The 23,293-nt window shown below is 34.9% G+C and overlaps 1 protein-coding gene across 5 annotated transcripts in view; it reads right to left on the bottom strand.

The window, feature by feature from the left end:
- Positions 1-9,999: 9,999 nt before the first annotated feature.
- LOC127871955 (dual specificity tyrosine-phosphorylation-regulated kinase 4-like) overlaps positions 10,000-23,293 on the bottom strand; it is a 106,291-nt gene continuing 92,997 nt past the window's right edge. For all 5 annotated transcript variants that reach the window (XM_052415245.1, XM_052415249.1, XM_052415247.1 and 2 more), the window contains 7 exons: positions 22,702-22,783; positions 20,736-20,852; positions 20,046-20,162; positions 19,653-19,782; positions 17,173-17,354; positions 16,177-16,302; positions 10,000-15,672 (listed from right to left, as the gene is read on the bottom strand). In XM_052415245.1, coding sequence (XP_052271205.1) covers positions 15,491-15,672; positions 16,177-16,302; positions 17,173-17,354; positions 19,653-19,782; positions 20,046-20,162; positions 20,736-20,852; positions 22,702-22,783 — 936 coding nt within the window. In that variant the 3' untranslated portion in view covers positions 10,000-15,490. The remainder of the gene's footprint in view (positions 15,673-16,176; positions 16,303-17,172; positions 17,355-19,652; positions 19,783-20,045; positions 20,163-20,735; positions 20,853-22,701; positions 22,784-23,293) is intronic.

The following is a 23,293-nucleotide window of genomic DNA, read 5'->3' as shown; positions in this document are numbered from 1 at the left end:
GTGTCTAAAATAGTTTTTGAAAAAAAAATGTCGATTAAATGCAACATATATATCTGTAAACCAGGCGCATCATATCAAAGCTTTACAATTGAGAGCTGACTTATTTCATCAATAGTTTATCGCCATGTATTTTATTTATTTATCGACTAAATATAAAAATACAAAAACAAACGATAAAGTGTATACACTTTTCTTGTATTAACATTTTGATCTAGGTTCTGTTTAACATTATGTACGTCATTGACCAGCTATGAATATATTGTGTTTCAATATGTGTATATTATGTGTGTACCCAGTGGGAGTAAAGCCTAATGTATGTTGAAATAAAATCTATATATCGATTTATGTCTTTAAATATCTTAACTGCTAATGTTTCCACAACAATGTGATTGCAGTCGCTCTTACGCATACAAAAGTCACGTTCTGTTACGATATATTGAACTCACAAGAATAAATTAAGACAATCGTCAAACGGCATGTATTTATATCATTGAAATAAAGCCATATCTCTTACAGTTGTAGCGCGCGAGCCGCCGACTTCCTGAGGCCGCAACCGAGCGCTGTGTGCACGACCTCAAACACACTAAACTATTTCGTTGAGCACTATAAAAATTATAATTTTCCTCATGCTTCCTGCCTTTTGATTCGGAACTTAAAATAATCGAATCTCTACGAATATTTACAATGCGATCACAGAGGGGACCGATGCCTTCAACGAACCCTCCGTGTGGCTACTGGCTTCCGCGAAGCCACTGGCTCTTTGTCAACCCAAGGCCTAAGGTGAAGCTTCCGTCACTGCCTTGTACGACGTCCGTAGACTCCACACTCTGAACACCCTCTACAGGAAACAGGAATTCTGCAGCCCGGGCAGCACCGTTTAAAGCTTGCAGCCAACGTAAATACCCAACAGCGCCATAATACTGTTCATGCGAGTACTGTACCTTTCTCTTTAGATGTGGTCAATACGAGCCATATTGTTTTTCTTTAATTAATTTTATGTTTTCTTGTGTAAAAACTTACCTAGAATTATGAAATTGAAATTAAATTGGAATAACATGTATATCGCCTTTTACTACACTGGTGATTTTTCTAACGCAACACTTTCAAAACTTACATATCTCATTAATGAGTAAATATTTTTATTTAAATTGCACATGTGATCATTTGACTACAATATGTGCAAGCTAACGATAACATCATTCATCCGTGACGATCGGACGCTTCAGTAAGAGGGAAAGGTAGCCTGTAAAATGCAAAGTGAGCGATTGCGCTCCTGAATATTCATACGAGCTATATTGTTTTGTAAATGAATTTTATGTTTTCCTTGTGTAAGGACCCACCTACAATAATTAATTTGAAATAAAACAAGAATGAAATCGCGTTTCAACATTTCCACGTGCAAAAATATGGAACCACACCTACCCCACGTGCTTAAGCGTCCAATCGTCAGGAATGAATGATTTTATCGTGAGTTTGCATAGAATGTAGTAAAATGATTGTATGTAAAAAATTTAATCAATATCTTTACTCATAACTGAGATATTCAAGTTTGAAAAGTGATGCGTTAGAAAAATCCCCAAGTGTACTGTAGCAGTAAAGAAACGCAAAGCATCTCTTTCGACCACGAATCCTTTCGTAATACAGTGAATATAAAATCGTGAAAATCGAAACCGCACAAGCAACGTTTTGTTAAATTGTTACGGAGATTATTGATCGTTGATACACGAAGAGTACCGTTTCTACTCGCACAATAATGTACTCAATTCGGGAAACCTGATCTTGATGATCGTGTCTGCCATGGTCGAGAACCAATCGAGGACCGATACAAAATACTTTCAACGGAACGTAGTTTTCAGCCTTTATACTTTTCTTATTTTCGTAGAGAAATACAATAGCAAATAATATTAAAGCGTACATATATATTATTTATCGATAACAATTGTATAAAATAAAGTAGCACAAATAGGACGCGTAATCCCTTAAAAAATACAACACATATCAAGGTAACACTACGAACGATAACGTGTGGCAAACCTTGGTATTCATGGCGACATTGATTAAAACTGTTTAGGCCCCTAAGTATAGTAATAAAACAAGAACTGAAAAGACATCTAGCTGAATTAGTATTTGCAATTACAGTGCAAAGATGTTATCTTAATTAACTGTGCATTGACGTTGAACAGCGTGGACTAACATTTATTTTAAAAACATCCAACGCATGTGTTATCTCGTTGTTTATGTTAAACAGTTATACATATTTGTATGTGAAGAAAAGTATTTTTTTCATAAATAAAAATATTTGCGCAAATAATTTTAAAGGGACCCGAACTATCATGGAGTCCGTTGGACAAAAATATAGATCAGTTGTATTTATGGTGGAAAGAACCTTTAAGTTAAAGGGTATGTCAGATTATCTTCGAATATAAATTGTTCCATTTTTAAGTAATATTATGATTTGCGAGCTAGTCGAAATGCGTCAGACAACAAAAATGTAAATGAACAACTTCTTTAAGGAGCTTACAACAAATTTTACTACATATTACTTACAAAACTTATCAAGTATCTATAAAGAAACCAAACAAACATAAAAATTATTTCATAATTATCATATTACGTATACTCATGTCAAAGCAAAAGTAATTTATGGCCGCTTAGGTGTGTAAATTAATAGGCCTTTTATCATGTTTATTACATTTAATTCTTTTTAATTACACATTTACTCTAAAACATTTACAAATGTATAATTGTCATTGAATTTTAAATTCGCACGTGCCTATAGCGTATGGATATGAAATAAACAACTTAAAATGTCGAAGCATTATTACCTTACCATAATGTTTTAGGTATTGACACTTACGTTTGTCCCTATTATGCTATGGTTGCAAGCTTTTTTCGTTTTTATTCTGTTTTATCACAGTTCTTTTGTTCAAAATGCTAACTTGGAAAGTACGTCAAGTTGGCTTCGTAAAATCATATTTTTTTACATAACAATTTCGTTACCTGGATAAAGTCCGTAGGATAAATATGGCTGATTATTGTCGAGTTTACATAAGGCCGACACCGATAAAGCCAACGTATTTATCAAAATACATCATTACTAAGACAGAAACAACTGATTTGGTCAATGATATTATGCCCTGATCAAGAATGGTGAAGTGTTGATGATCTGTTGTATGTCATACTCACCATCTTGAAAAGTAAATGTTTGAAGTTATTATATCTCGCCCATTAATAACTATGTATTTGATGGCCTTGGTCTCATGTTAATGACTCACATTCTGTCTGTCTAGTACCAGATAGTTAGTACACTAACATGTGAAAAGATTTATAATGTTTTAAAAACGCGACTTATAATCAATCGGGCTTGTTCGAGCCAAGTGATGTCTTGAGGGTATTTTTATCATAAATGTATGTTCCACAGTCGAAGATAACTAAAATGTACAACTATTTTTACTGATCAATTTATTATATCAACAAGTATCAATCCTTTCTCTAGTTTCAAAAAGTACAAAGTATATATCAAACAGAACTATTATTGTTGTACGATCTCATAATTTTACTTGTTCCAATTTAACAACAACTTATTTTGGTTCAAAAATCAATCATCATGCGTAGGAATTAAGGAATTCACGACCTAACAATCACCTTTTTCCATATTTTTCACATTTATTACCGACATCCATAATCACATTTTGAGTTCAAATGAACCCCTTTGTTATTGATAAATATTGGCAGAGCAGTGTAAATTAATGGTTACGTTTAATCAGGGTGGCATTTTTCCATTTTGAAAGAAAACATTATAACTGATATATAAACATAGGTTTCATAATGTCAATTCGCAGTTTATATACTCAAATACTCGCATATAACTTTTATAACACAGGGCGCCGCAGAAACAAATCATTGTATTAACCTAGGTCTATGTTAATTTATTGACAGATTATATTTTTTAACCCCAATAACCAGATAGTATACTTGTCTTTGTGGATTATCTTCAAAAACTTACATTTGGAATCACACTTATTTATGTACGACACAGACATGAATGTTGCTGGTAGCAACCGGTGTCGAAAATTATATTGCATATCGTGTTATTGAGGTTTGAGTAATGTAAGGAACGTCTATATGCAGTGCATGTATCAAAACGAGATACAATTTATAGTTAATATTTTACTGATGACAAGAAATCCGATAGCAAATGTTATTATGTTGAAAACAATAGGTACGTTCAACTGAAAATTTAATTGTAGAGCGGGCTAACATTATTAAAATAATGATAATGGTTTTCAGTATTGTTAAGTTTTGTTTTTAAAATAATGAATCATAACTTCAGTGTACTCTTGATCCTTCTTCTTATTTATAACCCATCAAATATTTCAAAAATATATATCTTTGCCAGTATACAAGTCAGTAATAGAGACAGGTATGTTGACTCAACACACGTTCTAATCGAAATATAATCATTATAGCGGCATTTTAACCCATGTTTTGAATTGATAATTGAGTGTTAAACAAGATTGGCGTGTCACTACTGATCTGTTTTGTTTCAAACCCTTTATTTTCCATTTCATCTGTGAAGGTATTTCATCGCGCCCATTATTTAACTATTCGTTTACAATCATACAATTGTACAATCGTACCATTGCACAATCATACCATTGTACAATCATACCATTGTACAATCACACCATTGTACAATCATACCATTGTACTAGCATACCATTGTTCAATCATACCATTGTACTAGCATACCATTGTACAATCAAACCATTGTACAATCATACCATTGTACAATAACACCATTGTACTAGCATACCATTGTACAATCATACCATTGCACAATCATACCATTGTACAATCATACCATTGTACAATCATACCATTGTACTAGCATACCATTGTACAATCATACCATTGCACAATCATACCATTGTACTAGCATACCATTGTACAATCATACCATTGTACTAGCATACCATTGTACAATCAAACCATTGTACTAGCATACCATTGTACAATCATACCATTGTACTAGCATACCATTGTACAATCATACCATTGTACTAGCATACCATTGTACAATCAAACCATTATACAATCATACCATTGTACAATCATACCATTGTACAATCAAACCATTGTTCAATCATACTATTGTACAATCATACCATTGTTCAATCATACTATTGTACAATCATACCATTTCACAATCATACCATTGTACAATCATACCATTGTACAATCATACCATTGTTCAATCATACCATTGTACAATCATACCATTGTTCAATCATACTATTGTACAATCATACCATTGTTCAATCATACTATTGTACAATCATACCATTTCACAATCATACCATTGTACAATCATACACTTGCACAATCATACCATTGTTTAATCATTCCATTTTACAATCATACGATTGTGCAATCATACCATCGTACAATCATATCATCGTTCAATATTACCATTGAACAATCATATTATCGTACAATCATACAATCGTACAATCATACCATTTTACAATCATATCATTGTACAGTCATACGATTGTACAATTATGCCATTGTGCTATCTTATAATTGTTCATTCATACGATTGTATAACCATACAATTGTTCAATCATACCTTTGTACAATCACACCATTGCACAATCATACCATTGAACAATCATACCATTGTACAATCATACGATTGTACAATTATACCATTGTACAAGCTTACAATTGTTCATTCATACGATTGAACAAGCATACCATCTTCAATCATACCATTGTACAATCATACAATTGTACAATTATGCCATTGTACGATCATACCATTGTATTATAATATCATTATACAGTCATACCGTCGTTCAATCATACCATTGTACAAGCATACCATTTTGCAATCATACCATTGAACAATCATATTATGTCTTTTTTAAATTTCGTAGTCTACAGCCAGTGTATGACTTCAACAATAAGTAGTGTTAAGTACCAGGAAGTACATACAACAATACATGAATACACGTTTTAACATAATTATGTAACATAGCCCAGTTTCAAATATTTATTTGAGCTCGATTGCATCGACTGCCTAAGGCTAATTGAAACATTCATGAGTCCGTTCCTGCGTAGAACCTGTACTTGGTGTCTTTTTGGGGTGATCTAAAGAAAGCTCCCACTGTGGTGATCTAACCCAAGACCTCTCGGGACCCATATCCACTATACCACGGCGACCTCAACCTAGCAAGGCGCACCCTAACGTTACAGGGTTATTAGCTATGGGATTTTATTGTTATTTTCTCACCAGCTGATGTTTTATTTTCCCTCAATTCAATACAAATGACAATAACATTTATTAATGCCTTTGCATATTATTGCTTGAATCTTGGTTGAAGAACGAATTAAAACAAGTAAGCACATTAATAACATATGAAATATGACAATAATCTTGTAGTGTTTAACTTCTTTCAGAAATGCCGCGCGCTACATGCAGGGGTCTTTGCAATACACGACGCCATTTCAATATCATAGCTTTTCTGAAAAATTTTCAAATTGATACTCGGCATTAGCATCATGGTTTGAGTTTAAACGCTGGCAATCTTAACCTCTTTATAATTACTTGCAAGATTGACCAAAAGTGTAGATTGTTTTCATTATCTTACAATACGATTGGTTTTTTTTAATAATTGCGTTTATTACGGCGATTGCAACTGGAATTGTTGTATTCCTATGTACTTTTATCACATGCCATACTCTGTTTCCCATGTAATATAACCATTACGAATATTTTATCTTACACATGTGTAATATGCTTTTTAAGCGTTTTCATTGGCTTATTTTCGTTCGATTGACCAATCGCATTTTGTTATTTTGCTGAAATGACGTTGCGACGTCAAATGACGTCACGAAATGTAATCAACATTCGGGATTTATCATTATGTTTGCGTAAATATTTATTTAACTTGCTCATTTAAAAGCATGTGATAAAAAAAATAACTGACACTCGTTGTCTTTTCATACCATATTTTATTAAACTCGTCAAGGAAATTCGTTAGTAAGCTCGCCAAGGGCTCGCTTACTAACAAAATTCCTGAACTCGTTTAATAAAATATGGTATGATATGACAACTCGTGCCATATCCTATATATATTACATAAAGTATGTGTTAATGAAACTTTGATAAATTCAATGCATTATATATTGAAACAAGTATTAGAGCAAAAGTATGTCGTACATGCTCAATGAAATAAAAAGAGTTGACTTTTTACACACAATGGGTATGAAAAATTGTCTTGACCAAGACATTCACTACAATATCAAGTAGGAAAATTGTTTGGATTGCGAAAATAAATACAACTATGTCATTAGATGATAAAAGATTGAAACTCACATCAAGTTATCAGAAGACAAATAATATAGTCTTAATAATACAGAACAAACCTTACAACTTGACATTAAACATCAACAAGATTTGTGTTGGTGCCACCGCCTTGGTACGGTCAGTGTAAATGCTAAACCTAAAAATTTAGGGGTTAGAATAGCAAGAATATATCTTTAATTTATATATCTGCACTGCGAACTGATTAGAATGAGATCAAAACATAAAAGCGTTTAACATTTTATGGAATTCAAATGTTGAACTATTTATTCTGGCACGTGCAGAAAAACGAAATTAAGAATAAGTTAACCGGTAATTTAACTTTTTTTTAAATTTGTATCTGGGTTTTCTCACTTTTAATTACAAAATCTATCAACTTCATATCAATCATAAATTATTCACCAGCTATTCTTAATACCAATAGTTTTTGCACTAAATGCCAGTTATTGACACATACATAGCAATATGCTCTTGACGGGATGGTTTGTTATTGGCAACGATGCAAATTTCTTTATAATTTTCAATATTAGCTTGGGAACACTCTTCAATCTACTGTTTCAGCACACATGTACGACACATGGATACTAAACGCACGCATGTGTTCATAATGCAATGGGTTGAAATCTGTGTTCGTGTGGTTATTGCACACCAACATCTGATTATACGACTTCGTTTTTTTTTCGCTATAGAAGAGATGTATACATGCATACATAATATTTATATTCGCGTGTGTATGAAATGATTCATTCGGATTAAAGTCCATTAAAGTGTATGAAATTAATGTTTAATTTTTTTATAAATATTAACAATGATATGACATAACATAGGCCTAGTTCTCAATAATAGAACTGGTGCTGTTTGAGTCCGTATTGGACAGACAACGCAATTCTTATGTTCATTTTAAACCCTATTTAATCTTGGAATACCCTTGATGTAATACGTCAATGTCGTCCTGTAAGGTGTAACATCGTAAATTACAGCATGTGCGTTTATTCATTAGAAACAGTTGCTATGACTATATTTATAAAACTTTCTTATCAAAGACATCAAACCTACCAGTATGATGTTAACAGTTTTTCTAATAATTGCTTGCACTAAACGATTTTTGGCTTTTTGCAAAACAATCGTCAATAACACAACAAGTGTACCATTAAGAAGGAAGCGAGTGTGTGTTTATTTATATCTTAAGTAAGGACATCGAATGACAAATGCTGTTTTCTATAGTTCTATAACTGAATTGAATTGTCAGTTGAGTCTGAAATTGTAAGGGCAAGACAACAAACATCATACCCAATTTCTAAATAATGCACTATAATACCAACTCCCATAAACAAAAGCAACGAAATAGTAATGTAATTCGCAATGCATTATCATATATGTATCTTTTAACCATAGTCTGTGCTGCATTTTTTTACAAATCAAGCTGACAGCTGAAGCAGGACGAATGCCACTGGATTTAAGTTTCCACAATAATTACACATGTTTCAAATCTCTAAGAAAAATAAAACAGGTATATTTTCATGTGGCGCATATTGGGTATATCAGGTTTACAAAAATAGAACTTGTTAATATGGTAGTGTGCATATACAATAAGTATGTTTTATGCCCCCGAAGTGATCGCCTTGTCCCGACTCCGTCTGTCTGTCCTTCCATCAAACTTTTGCGTTTGGGTTTCGAAAAATGCTCATAACTTCTATGTCGCTTCAGATGTTACCTTCATATTTGGTATGCGTGTGTATATGGACAAGGCCATTCCATACGCAAAAAAATGTTGACCCCTTTGACCTTGAACTTAGGGTCAACGTTTATGTTGCGAAATCTGCGTTTAGGTTTCGTAAAAAGCGTTTTTCGCGGGCATTAGTCTTCCGATGGAGACAGCTCTTGTTAATTATTGTAATTATCTGTGTTATAATGACAATCCTGTTGATAACTCAGAGACAATGGGATTATATATCAGCATGCCATCGTTGTATACAACTCTGGACAAGACCGCAATGTATAAATTCAGATACATATCATTTTAATGCATTAATGGTCGTGAATAATAACGATGAAACTAATGCAAACAAACGTATTGTTATTCCATAGCTGAATTTACGGTGTAATTTCTTCAAGGGCAAAATGGAATATGAATACATAACGTTGTACGGTAGGTTTATGGCATGCCTCAAATTGATTGTTATCAACGATGCCCCAGACAGTACGTCGCCACGAAGCACTCTAAATGAAAAATAAGTACAATATACACACAGGGCTATTTGCTGTCTACTTGGTTATTAGAATTATGATGTTCACGTTGTGTACTTTGTTTTTATGTTAGGTAAAAAAACAACTAAAAGCATTTATTTTAAAAGGTTAAACTCAGTTAAATGTTGGTTCACATATTTCATAGTGGATTGTCATAACTGATTTTGATAGCATCGACCCAGTTTCACATGAGATGTTTTCTTGGTTGCTGTTTGTATGACATAATACTTAATTCTTTTAAAGCTATCACCAAGTAGACAACATACATTGATATGCCCTTCCGGCATTCAGGCGGAATATATATGGCATTGAAGTATAATGTGTGAATAGCAAACACAGTGTATCAAACCAATTTATATTTTCAATATAATCTTAACAAATACAATTATCTGCATTGTAATACAAATCGTTAACATATTCAACATTAAAATGCAGTGTTCATTTAAAACAAACATCAACATAATACTGAAATAAATAAAACATAACATGTATGACAATAACATGAAATCCTTTAAAATGCAAATTTAGCTAACAGAAATAGGTCATGATGTAAAACCTTCAGTTTAAACACTTAACTACCCATGTCCATTACAAACGACATTTAGTGAAAGTAAATAATGCATTCAACTTAAAAACTAGCATAAAATATATGACGACGATAAAACTATACAAGAGAGTAAAGTTACTCATTGAGATTTATTCTTAAAACATTGTTTAAAATAAATTAAAATTAAGGAACAATTATTTATCAAAATTCACACAGCAACATATGCTAAGTCCAAACAGAGGCAACAATGTTATATTAGATTTCACAAATGAAATACTTCATTTAAAAGGATTTTGTATACCTTTGTTCAAACAACAAACATATTGAAATTACTGTCAAATCCGTTCACGAATGAGCAATATACGCTAAAAAATATGTATAGAACAAGAATATTTGAACAAAAACACAAATTCCCTTCAAGATATATAGGAACACCTGTTAGCAACAAATGATGACCAGTTTTGTGTTTCTATCTTGATGATGCTTGCTTAAAATGTTTTATAAAACATTCATTCATTAATAATTAATAAGTGTAATTTATTAATTATAAAACTATACAGTTTGATTTATTTATCAACTAAAATATGTGTTTGTATAAGAATACACATTTCAAACTGACCAAATAAAATGCTTAGCTGAGCTAATTCTAAATACTTATTGGTACTAATGACTTAGATATTCACAAACTAAGAATTTTAACATTAACAACATAACATTTGAGCAATTTAACTTGTCATATAGAACATCATAAGAATCAATTTTGTTATGCAAAAATAAATTGTAATTCATGTATCTTCGCAAAAAATGTATTGTACTTCAATGCTGCCCAATATAAATACTGATTCATGATGTGTCCATGCTAACAATTATTTTGTAAGAAATGCAGGCACTTTTTGCAGACTATTAAAATACAGTCTTAAACAATGGATTTCATAAAAACACAAACATTTATTATTTAAATAAATATATACACATTTCACACATCTTTTTTGATATTACTTAAAAAGAAAAAACATAGAGGTATTTAACGAAGTATGTACAAATAAATGCAAAACTATCAGATCAAGTCAAATTCAAAAGAGCTTAATATATGAGTCGTGTTCTGAAAAAACTGGGCATAATGCATGTGCGTAAAGTGTCGTCCCAGATTAGCCTGTGCAGTCCGCACAGGCTAATTAGGGACGACACTTTCCGTTTTTATTACATTTTTTCGTTTAAATGAAGTCTCTTCTTGCAAAAATCCAATTTTAGCGGAAAGTGTCGTCCCTGATTAGCCTGTACGGACTTCACAGGCTAATCTGGGACGAAACTTTACGCACATGCATTATGCCCAGTTTTCTCAGAACGCGACTCACATCATCTTAAATGTACATATTTTCAATAAATGCATAACATTGTGAGACAGCCGCACACATTATTTTACAAATGGTCACAATATGAGGTGGTTTTCACAAGGCATCATCAGATTATTACTTGCATAACTTAAAAGTGACCCTGTATTGTGTGATTAAACGTCAATAAGTTTTTATTGACCTAGCGCACAGCTTCAGTCACATATGAATTTATTTCCTCGTATAAGACAATACACAGTCAGTAAGAAACCATTTGACACATTTATCTAACCAAGTATAGTTCTTTTCCAAGCATTAACAAATTACACAACAAGAATTAGCTTTGATGTGTTTAACCCATTTAAGCCTAGTGGACTCTCCCATCTGTCTAAATCAGATCAATTTATTTTAAAAATTAGGGACGTCTAGTACATTAATTTCTATATTAAGAATATTTGTTGCAGAAATTCCTTTAAGCAAACAGCACAGACCCTGATGAGACGCTGTATCATGCGGCGTCTCTTCTGGGTCTACGCTGTTTGCCAAGGCCTTTTTTCTAGACGCTAGGCATTAATGAGTTAATAACATCATTTTGTTATGTTTTAAGGCCTCATTTTGAGTTTATTTTGAAAGATTGATTTTTATGGCTGGATCATGAAACCTAGCTGGCCTGATACAAACAAATGAACATGGTCAGCACCTAACCTGGCATTGAAAAACAAGCATAATGTTTGAGAAAAAAACTTAATTCACAGCCTAATAGTGCCAATTGTATTAACCCTTTGCATTCTGGGAAATTTGTCGTCTGCTAAATTTCTAAAACTAGCATTTTCTTTGATTTTTTTTCAAAGAATACTATCAGAATAGCAAACAGTTTGGATCCTGATGAGACACCACGTTTTGTGGCGTCTCATCTGGATCCAAACTGTTTGCAAAGGGCTTCAAAATTCGGTTCCAGCACTGAAAGAGTTAATTGCATTACTTCATATAAAGAAAGTTCAGATCAACATAACTGTATAAAATTGCATCTAAAGGATATTATTTTGCAAATATCAGGCAATGTCAGACTTTTGTGATAAATTATTTTTTTAAGTGACCACTTCAGAAAAAAATATTGAAGAAAAACTACTTCAGACGTTTTGCGGAAAAGATGGTTCAAAATAACAACAAGACCAACAAAACATAACATCTTTTAAAACAGGCTGGAATGTTCATGTATTTATCGGACATGTCTTCAAAGGCACTTAATTTGAAAGTTCTTGCCAATATTGCATACAATTATAATGGTATAATACAAGCATACACACAGTGCTCAATGATGGTACTATAATTAATTCAAGGATGCTTTTTTATGACAGCAAAAGAATGTCAAGCTTAAATATGCCATAGAACTATGACACGGTTTAGAAATGACAGGAAATTACATAAAAAAATATCCTTTAATGGGATCTCATTTAGAACAATTATATATATCAGCATTTCCAATGGAGATAAAACAAATCCTTGACCTTAAGTGACAAATTCAAAAATAAGTGATGAGCAAGAATTTACTTATTTGTAATACATATATTTTTAAAAATTTAAAATATTTTACTATGAAATCACACTTATTCCAAGCACAAAGATGAAGTAAAAAATAATTCATTCGAAAATAACATGTTAAATTATAAAAGCTTATATTTTCAGTGATGTCATTTTCATTTCAAAATATATGTTTCACACATACTAAATTTTCTTAATTAATAAGTGTTTTGATTGTTAATTTGTGTGTTTTAAATTGTTATTCCTGAGTATGACAGACTTAAGTGCAGCAGGGCTGAGGTAGACTGCATTATGTCCGATACATCATTCTGAAGACTAACGTAAAGCAGCGTCATGCAGAAATGGGGCTTATGCTATATGCCACAGATGCGGCTCAAAACTAGTCTGGGATGAACACAGTCTGCTTGGGAGCTTAACCCTTTGCATTCTGGGAAATTTGTCGTCTGCTAAAATGTAGTCTGCTGAATTTCTAAAATTAGCATTTTCTTTGATTTTTTTTTCAAAGAATACTATCAGAATAGCAAACAGTTTGTATCCTGATGAGATGCCACGTTTTGTGGCGTCTCATCTGGATCCAAACTGTTTGCAAAGGCCTTCAAAATTCGGTTCCAGCACTGAAAGAGTTAAATGTCCGCTGAGACCACAAAACCTTGCATTACTTTATGCACAGGCTAGTCTGGAGCCATGCTGGCCTAATATAGCATAAAACCCATTTTTTTGCACAAAAATGCCATTCAATTTACATCAGAAATCGACAAAACAACTCATGCACATGATATAAATAACTGTAACAGAAATTTAACGATATTACTTACAGTAATCACCGACAAGTAAATAATATCAAAATATCACATTTATATGACTTATCTGTACAATACTCTCATACATTTTTATTCTAAACTGTATAAAACAGTTCAGGTAATACTGTTTCATAAACGCCAGTAGTACTTCAACATATTAAACAACAGTTTATATTTCAGTTATAAAACTGAAGTTTATCATAGCAAGAAGTAACATCATACCTTGGCTTAAATTTCCGCATGATATGTAATTGGCAACATGATTGTCAATGCCACTTTATTGAGCTAATAATACCACAGCACATAACAGTACATTATTTTGTTTTAAAAAGGCCTAATGGAAGCAGACTTAAAAGTAGTTTGCAATAAATTTGAGATATATGCAAGATTATCTCCCTACCAGTGGCAAACTAAGACAACTTTAGCACAGACATGTTAGACCAACTGCATTATAAATCAAGCTGTGTTCTGGGAAAACTTGGCTTATTGCATTTGCTTGAAAGGGTCAGCCCATGTTAGCCTGTATAGTCTGCAAACACTGATAAGGGATGATACTTTGCTTTTACAAGGAATTTTTCATTCAAAGGAATTCTTAGAAAATTTCAGTCTAGACAGAAAGTGTTGTCCCTGATTAGCATGTGCTGCTAATATTCTTTGCTCATGCATTATAAACCCAGTTGTGCTGCTAATATTCTTTGCTCATGCATATAAACCCAGTTGTGCTGCTGACATTCTTTGCTCATGCATTATAAACCCAGTTGTGCTGCTAATATTCTTTGCTCATGCATTATAAACCCAGTTGTGCTGCTAATATTCTTTGCTCATGCATTATAAACCCAGTTGTGCTGCTGACATTCTTTGCTCATGCATTATAAACCCAGTTGTGCTGCTGATATTCTTTGCTCATGCATTATAAACCCAGTTGTGCTGCTGACATTCTTTGCTCATGCATTATAAACCCAGTTGTGCTACCGACATTCTTTGCTCATGCATTATAAACCCAGTTGTGCTGCTGATATTCTTTGCTCATGCATTATAAACCCAGTTGTGCTGCTGACATTCTTTGCTCATGCATTATAAACCCAGTTGTGCTGCTGACATTCTTTGCTCATGCATTATAAACCCAGTTGTGCTGCTGACATTCTTTGCTCATGCATTATAAACCCAGTTGTGCTGCTGACATTCTTTGCTCATGCATTATAAACCCAGTTGTGCTGCTGACATTCTTTGCTCATGCATTATAAACCCAGTTGTGCTGCTGACATTCTTTGCTCATGCATTATAAACCCAGTTGTGCTGCTGACATTCTTTGCTCATGCATTATAAACCCAGTTGTGCTGCTGACATTCTTTGCTCATGCATTATAAACCCAGTTGTGCTGCTGACATTCTTTGCTCATGCATTATAAACCCAGTTGTGCTGCCGACATTCTTTGCTCATGCATTATAAACCCAGTTGTGCTTCTAATATTCTTTGCTCATGCATTATAAACCCAGTATTCCCAAAACAAGGCTCAATAAAATGTAAGACTATTTTGCTATAGGCTGCAGACTTATGGTAGATATACATGCAAGATTTTCTCCCTTCCAGTGGCAAACGTAGGCAAATATAGCACAGTAATGTTAGACTGCATCATGAATCAAATGGAGCCCTATTTTGCTATGGGCGGCAGACTGCCCACGTCTATCTCCTGTTTAGCACTGAGCGGCATGTGAGCGCCGTGTGCTGGATGTGAGCTGTGCACCCCTTGCAGGTTGAGTCTAGTGATCTGCACGTCCTCCGAGTCCTGGCTTGCAGCCTTCCTACCTCCCTTAACAGACTTAGCACTTGGCGCTGAAAGATATGATTTTATAATAAAACATGTACCAGCAATGTTCGAAATAGACTTATATCAAAATTTAATAACTCCATAAGAGTAACATAAACATTTTAAAATAAATAGAAATAATAGTAATTTCCAACAAACTTGAGGGCATTTTGGTAAGTAATATCAGGGAATCTTTCTCCACTAAAAATATTTTGAGCTAAGAATGATTCAAATAACAATAATTTCCCCGTTTGGTACCTCTATATGTCTTAATTTCATCATGGCTCTGCTCTTCAGAGGCCTCAACAGGGGGAACTTTCTCCTCCTTAATGGGAGATATTCTACTCTTAAACAATGTATAGCTTAAAATTATTTATAATGACATTAATTTTCTTGTCTGGTACCTCTATGTGTTGTAATTTTCTCTAAGCTCTACTCTGCAGGGGCTCCCACACAGGGGGAACTATCTCTTCTTTTAAACTATTTCAGCTACAAATGATTCAAATATCAATAATTTTCCTGCCTAGTACCTCTATGTGTCTTGATTTCATCGTGGCTCTGCTCTGCAGAGGCCCCCACGGGGGGAACTCTCTCTTCCTTCTTTCCACTGCGACGCTCCTTCAGGTTTAACATCCACTCATCAGTCTTTGACTTCTCTGAAATCAGCAAAGATACAACTATGAACTCACGCTGTGAAAAAAGTCTTATAAATAAATAAAATTTTAAAACAAGGGCCATCATCCTGAAAAAGCACCTTACATTGATCCCATAAGGGATTGACCCTATGGAAAGAAACCCCATTAATCAATAAGAAATTAAAAATTCATTATCAAAGACCAATAACTCCCTGAAATTATTCGACAGGATGAACTTAAAACGCTGCTCATGTTCATCCCATAGGCTTGAAGTATACCAAGTTTCATTAAATTGGAATTAAGTGTTTGAGATCTTGAGCATTAAGGTAAAGTCACATATTAATAATCAAAGGGCAATAACTCCCTGAAAACTCAATTGATTGGAATAAGTTGACAAGGAATTCCATATCCACTCATATAGGGATTCTGCATATCAAGTTTCATTAGATTTCAATCATTACTGTCTGAAATCTCATGCAGAAACAAAACCAAAAGACAGACATCCAGTAGGGGTGAAATGATTCTTAGGGAAACTCCCTTCAGGCCCATGAAAAGTAAATGCCATCAAAATTAGAATAATACTGATTAAGCCTGGACAATACTATGCTCCATCATATTCTCATACAATATAAGATCTACCAGACACAGTCAAGAAAATACTAGAGTCAAAAGCTTCAACAGCAGCAATGTTTCTATCTACCTTTATAGAAAGGGTGACCTAAGAAGCACCTCATGAGAGAAAAATGCCCGACCCCCTTACAGGGTTCAATAAAACTCTTCATTTTTACATGCGTACATTCAGCAAAGTTTATAACTATTTCTTAAAATAATTTTTACATTGAAAGGGAAGAAATTAGCTGGAAGGGAAGAAATCACACCTCTGTCATGTACCTTTATGAGGGGGTTGTGCAGGAGTTTTGTAAGGATCTGTAGAGTGATCACTGGCTGCAGACTTGGGCTCATTCTTTGAGGACCCATGTTTGGACTGGTCCCTCTTCTTGGAAACGAGTCCATCCTTGATCCATTCATGCTGCAGGGCTTCCTCAGGGGACAGCCTTGTTGTGGGATCCCAGCTGTAAAGGTTACAAGGGAAGGAGGTAAAGGTGATTGACAGCCAATATGGTATTGTATTTTCAACATTAAGAAAAACTCTTTAACTTAAGATATTTACTAAATGGTGGCTTTACATTTAGGACTATTTTTCCATTAAAATTGAGAAACATTATTCCAAGATCTCCCAAAGAAAGCTTTTGGGCAGAAAATCATTATAAATAGTAATATCAATATTAATGAAATGTAAAAAAATAAGGCTATACACATGCCCAAAACTGCAAACAAATAAATTAAAATTGAAGTATATATTTTATGTAGATGTGTGTTTTGATTGTGATTGTTATTGTGAGTTTGTAATCATACATGCCATAATTTTTCAGACCAATTCCGGGACATTGAGTTAAATTGTCCGGGACTTTTGCCGATTTTCCGGGACATGTATAAAATGTAGCAATATTTATAGACATATGCATATTTGGGACGTTTTTTTTTTGTTTCGCATCGTTAATTGCAAAAGTTCGAAAGCCTATCCGAAATACACTTGATCTATTAACGTCAAATTAAACATTACTACTTCCGTTACTAGATACAAGCCACGTGTTTTCAGTGTAAGCGTTCTAAACATAGATGGTGACGTCACTGCCTTATTGTTATTAAGACCGGTGTGTAACGCGTAGTTGATTGATACGCCTTTATTCATTTATAACATTTATATAATAAAAAATACAACAATACAGTACAGCGTTTAGACATGGCGAACGCAATTCAAATTCACTTATTATTTTTAACGTTATGTTTACTGGGGGTTTAGAACAAGACAATAATAAACCTAATGAGGATGACGTTTTTATATGCTTACTTTTTTACTCAACTTCTTTGTCGGTTAAATGTGCGAACATAAACTACTTTTAATTTTTTACTCAGCGATGTTGGACTTCAGATGTGTGAACAACTATCCTTTGCCCTTACGCAGCGGGAAATAATGACGTAGTAGATTAAAGTCAATTAACAACCACATTAAACAATGCCACCTTTTCGGTTTGACTGCGAACGTGAGACAATCGATATGATAACAGGACCCCTGTTAATTGATCGATTTTGACACGTAGCGTAGTCTGCCTATTCGGGTAGGCATTGTCATGGAGACGCTGCAGATATACACAGATTCGAGGTGCAGTTAAGCCTAAGATAAGGTACATGTATATATGGATTTTGTAAATTCCGGGACATTTGACAGATTTCCGGGGACAACTTCTTCATTTCCGGGACTGTCCCGGACAATCCGGGACGTATGGCATGTATGTTGTAATGTTGTAAATATTTTTTTGGAAATGTATACAAGCTTTCGTTTTTATAGATATCAATATTTTATCATGTTACTCGGAAAACATAATATGTGTGAAAAGAACTTTTGTGCAAAGCTTTAAGCAATACCGTCTAGTTCTAGCATCTGTTAAATAAAATAATAATAAATTTAGCTAAAAATTGCATCGTTCATAACAAACGTATTCAAAATATAAAAAATGTCAATGTATAAAATCATAAATTGATGTTGGATTATTGAATAAAAAAGATGAGAGTTGAATAATCAAACTTGTGGCAAGCTTTTTCTGACAATGCTGAATCCTCCTATACCGAGATTAGAAAATAACATTGAAATAAGCCTCCGTCTGGGTAAACAGGGCTAAAGGCATGTGTGTAAAGTGTTGCCCCAGAGTAAACAGGGCTAAAGGCATGTGTGTTAAGTGTTGCCCCAGAGTAAACAGGGCTAAAGGCATGTGTGTAAAGTGTTGCCCCACAGTAAACAGGGCTAAAGGCATGTGTGTAAAGTGTTGCCCCAGAGTAAACAGGGCTAAAGGCATGTGTGTAAAGTGTTGCCCCAGAGTAAACAGGGCTAAAGGCATGTGTGTAAAGTGTTGCCCCACAGTAAACAGGGCTAAAGGCATGTGAGTAAAGTGTTGCCCCAGAGTAAACAGGGCTAAAGGCATGTGTGTAAAGTGTTGCCCCAGAGCCCAGAGGAACATGTGCAGTCTACAAAGGCTAACCTGGGACGACACTTACCACCTAAACTGGTTTTTTGTTTAGAAGATACTTTGTTTAAACAAAAAATTCCATAAAAGTGCAAAGTGCCATTCCTGATTTGTTATTTCCAAGAGACCTCTTTAATGAATGAAATTAATAATTACACAAAAGTGCAGAGTGTTGTCTCTGATAAGCCTGTGTGTACTGCACACACTTAGCTTGGACTACACTTTATGCACATGCATTTACCAAAAGTGCGACTCGAAATCTAGGGAGAAATTAAGATAATAGATTACTCTAGGCATCTCCTGATGAAGTCCAGGAAATTAGCGTCGCTGGTTTTGATGGCTTGCTGCAGATCCTTGGAGGAGACCCGTCTCCTCTTGCCTTTACTATTGGTGATACACCGGGGGTTGCCCTTGGAATCTGTGCACAACAGACGGTTGAGAATTATTTAATGTGTGAAATATCATTAAACATTCCGTTTTACTTAAAAAGTAATTTGGTTGAATTTATTTTATCTGCAAAAAACGGGGGGAAATGTCGTCCCTGATTAAGCCTGTATGGACTGCACAGGCTAGTCTGGGACGACACTTTCTGCTTGCCCGAAAATTTGAAGTAAAGAGTTATCAGTATGCTTCTATAATTGTATGCAGAAATATTATAGGTCTACTATATCTTCTATTTACCAAAGAACAGTCTCCTTCTAGTAGCCTGTTCCAGCACCATGGTTGAGGGGAGTCCCAGGATCTCCATGATACAGGCTAACTGCTCCACCTCATTCTCTCCAGGAAACAGGGGGTAGCCTGCAAGGGGAGATAAATATTGTAGCCTGCAAAGGGAGAGAAATATTGTAGCCTGCAAATGGAGAGAAATAATGTAGCCTGCAAGGGGAGAGAAATATTGAAGCCTGCAAAGCGATAGAAATATTGAAGCCTGCAAAGCAAGAGAAATATTGAAGCCTGTAAGGGGAGAAAAATATTATATTTAAAGCATTAAAAGTAAATATGGAGACACAACAGTTAAAAACTACACTTTAACAATGTTGAAGTGAATTTGTATGTTTTTATGCCTTTGTTCTCTGCAGAACACCTGGGGTATCATGCACTTAGGAAAAGGAAAAAACAGGCCTTTTTGTTAAATATAGGAAAAGTGCCAAATATAATCGGTAATATGTCAGTCTACATTTCCCTTTAGTACACACAACTATTTCTATGTCATTTATTGCTTACTTAATGACACAACTTTTTGTGTCAAAATCAAAAGGAAAGCTTTTAAACAATTTTTTCGTTGCTTTAATATTGCTTGGTGTTCATGATAAGCAGGAAAGTCAAACATTCCGTTCCTTACAAGAGGGGCATTCCATTTAGACTACCAACCTGTGTACAGCTCTGCCAATATGCAGCCAAAGCTCCACATATCTATGGGCATGGAGTAGGGCAGACCTAGGATCACCTCTGGGGACCGGTAGAACCGGCTCTGTATGTAGGTGTACACTGTAACAGGAACACAGTCCATCAGTCAGGTGGTCACACAGTCCATCAGTCAGTTGGTCACACAGTCCATCAGTCAGGTGGTCACACAGTCCATCAGTAAGGTGGTCACACAGTCCATCAGTCAGGTGGTCACACAGTCCATCAGTCAGGTGGTCACACAGTCCATCAGTCAGGTGTTCACACGACTCAGTCCATCAGTCAGGTGGTCACACGACTCAGTCCATCAGTCAGGTGGTCACACAACTCAGTCCATCAGTCAGGTGTTCACACGACTCAGTCCATCAGTCAGGTGGTCACACACAGTCCATCAGTCAGGTGGTCACACGACTTCATGAACACAGTCCATCAGTCAGGTGGTCACATGACTTCATGAACACAGTCCATCAGTCAGGTGGTCACACGAATTCATGAACACAGTCCATCAGTCAGGTGGTCACACGACTTCATGAACACAGTCCATCAGTCAGGTGGTCACACGACTTCATGAACACAGTCCATCAGTCAGGTGGTCACATGACTTCATGAACACAGTCCATCAGTCAGGTGGTCACATGACTTCATGAACACAGTCCATCAGTCAGGTGGTCACATGACTTCATGAACACAGTCCATCAGTCAGGTGGTCAAATGACTTCATGAACACAGTCCATCAGTCAGGTGGTCACACGACTTCATGAACACAGTCCATCAGTCAGGTGGTCACACGACTTCATGAACACAGTCCATCAGTCAGGTGGTCACACGATTTCATGAACACAGTCCATCAGTCAGGCGGTCACACGACTTCATGAACATAGTCCATCAGTCAGGTGGTCAGACAGTCCATCAGTCAGGTGGTCACACAGTCCATCAGTCAGGTGGTCACAGTCCATCAGTCAGGTGGTCACAGTCCATCAGTCAGGTGGCCACAGTCCATCAGTCAGTTGGTCACAGTCAATCAGTCAGGTGGTCACAGTCCTTCAGTGAGGTGGTCACAGTCCATCAGTCAGGTGGTCACAGTCCATCAGTCAGGTGGCCACAATCCATCAGTCAGGTGGTCACACGACTTCATGAGCTATGAGCCTCATTCTGGCAATAATTGGCTTAACCCTTTCCCACTCAGAAGCAAAGTAAAAATGGCTATGTGCAAACAGCATAAAGCCAGAACAGCCTGCAAGTAACTCGCAGTCTGCTCTGGTTTTATGCTGTTTGCTGCTCAGAATCTAAATAAAGCCCTTAACCTTGAATTTAGGAAAAAAGGTCTTTAATCAAATTAACTTTATATGGGACTTCAAGTGCGTCAAAATACCTTTCTAAGTAAAGGATGAATGCATTTGCAAAAAGTGTTGTGTCAGATTAGCCTGTGCAGTCTGCATAGGCTAATCAGGAACAAATGTGTTTAACCTTAACTGGATTTTTGTTTAGAAGAGAATTCTTTTAAACAAAAAAAATCCATTCCCGTGGAAAGAGTTGTCCAAGATTACTGAACTGTACTGCACAGGCTCATCTGAGACTACACTTAACAAACATGCAGTAAGTCAAGTTTTTCCCGGAATGAGGCTCACATAATTGCAGGGCAAGGTCAATCAAACAATATACATGTACTGCCAAAAATAAACAATATACATGTACATGTACTGCCAAAAATAAACAATATACATGTACTGCCAAAAATAAACAATATACATGTACTGCCAAAAATAAACAATATACATGTACTGCCAAAAATAAACAATATACATGTACTGCCAAACATAAACATTCAAAAGTTCTGTCACATATGGTAAAAATATTATATCTGTAATACACAGCATGCAAGGTATGGACCATCATAATGAGTGACTTTTTTCATGTTCATTTTTATAATTACCTCTTTGATGTTCATAACAACTGGACCCAAAGTCTATCACTTTGATTGAGCTCTGACCACGCTGTCGCAGTAGTATGTTTTCCTATAAAAACAACAACACATTTCTTTCAATTTTGTTGTAAAAGTACCTCTGAGGGGAACAGTTTTATTTTGGTTTTAAATCTTTTGACAGATGATTTGATATGAGAGTGAAAACTGTTAAAAGTGCACACACACATAATTCTTATGGGGCTTTATTGATTGAATCTGTTTTCAAATAATAATGAGCAAGTATCTAATATTTATGCCTAAAACAATTGATTAGTCAAAAACATGACTGATACCCCTGTTCCGCCTTGTAAGCTACAAATGTATGTTAATGGACAAATACATCAATAGTATGTGGATCATTGGGAATCAAAACTGCCTTATGCATCTCCACATGAAGGTGATGAAATATTTGTAGTTTTAAAATTTAGATGCTTGTGAAGTTTTGCATTATTTTGTTCCACAAGCTACAACATTTTTTATTCCAAATGACTCACAGCAAAACTAACAGAGTGACTTATAAATACCATGGAAGGAGGTAGCCCCACAAACTTTCAAAATGTTA

Source organism: Dreissena polymorpha, chromosome 3 (genome assembly GCF_020536995.1).
Source record: "Dreissena polymorpha isolate Duluth1 chromosome 3, UMN_Dpol_1.0, whole genome shotgun sequence".
NCBI lineage: Eukaryota > Metazoa > Mollusca > Bivalvia > Myida > Dreissenidae > Dreissena > Dreissena polymorpha.
Note: the sequence above shows the minus strand (reverse complement) of the source record. Positions and strands in the feature narration are given on the sequence as shown.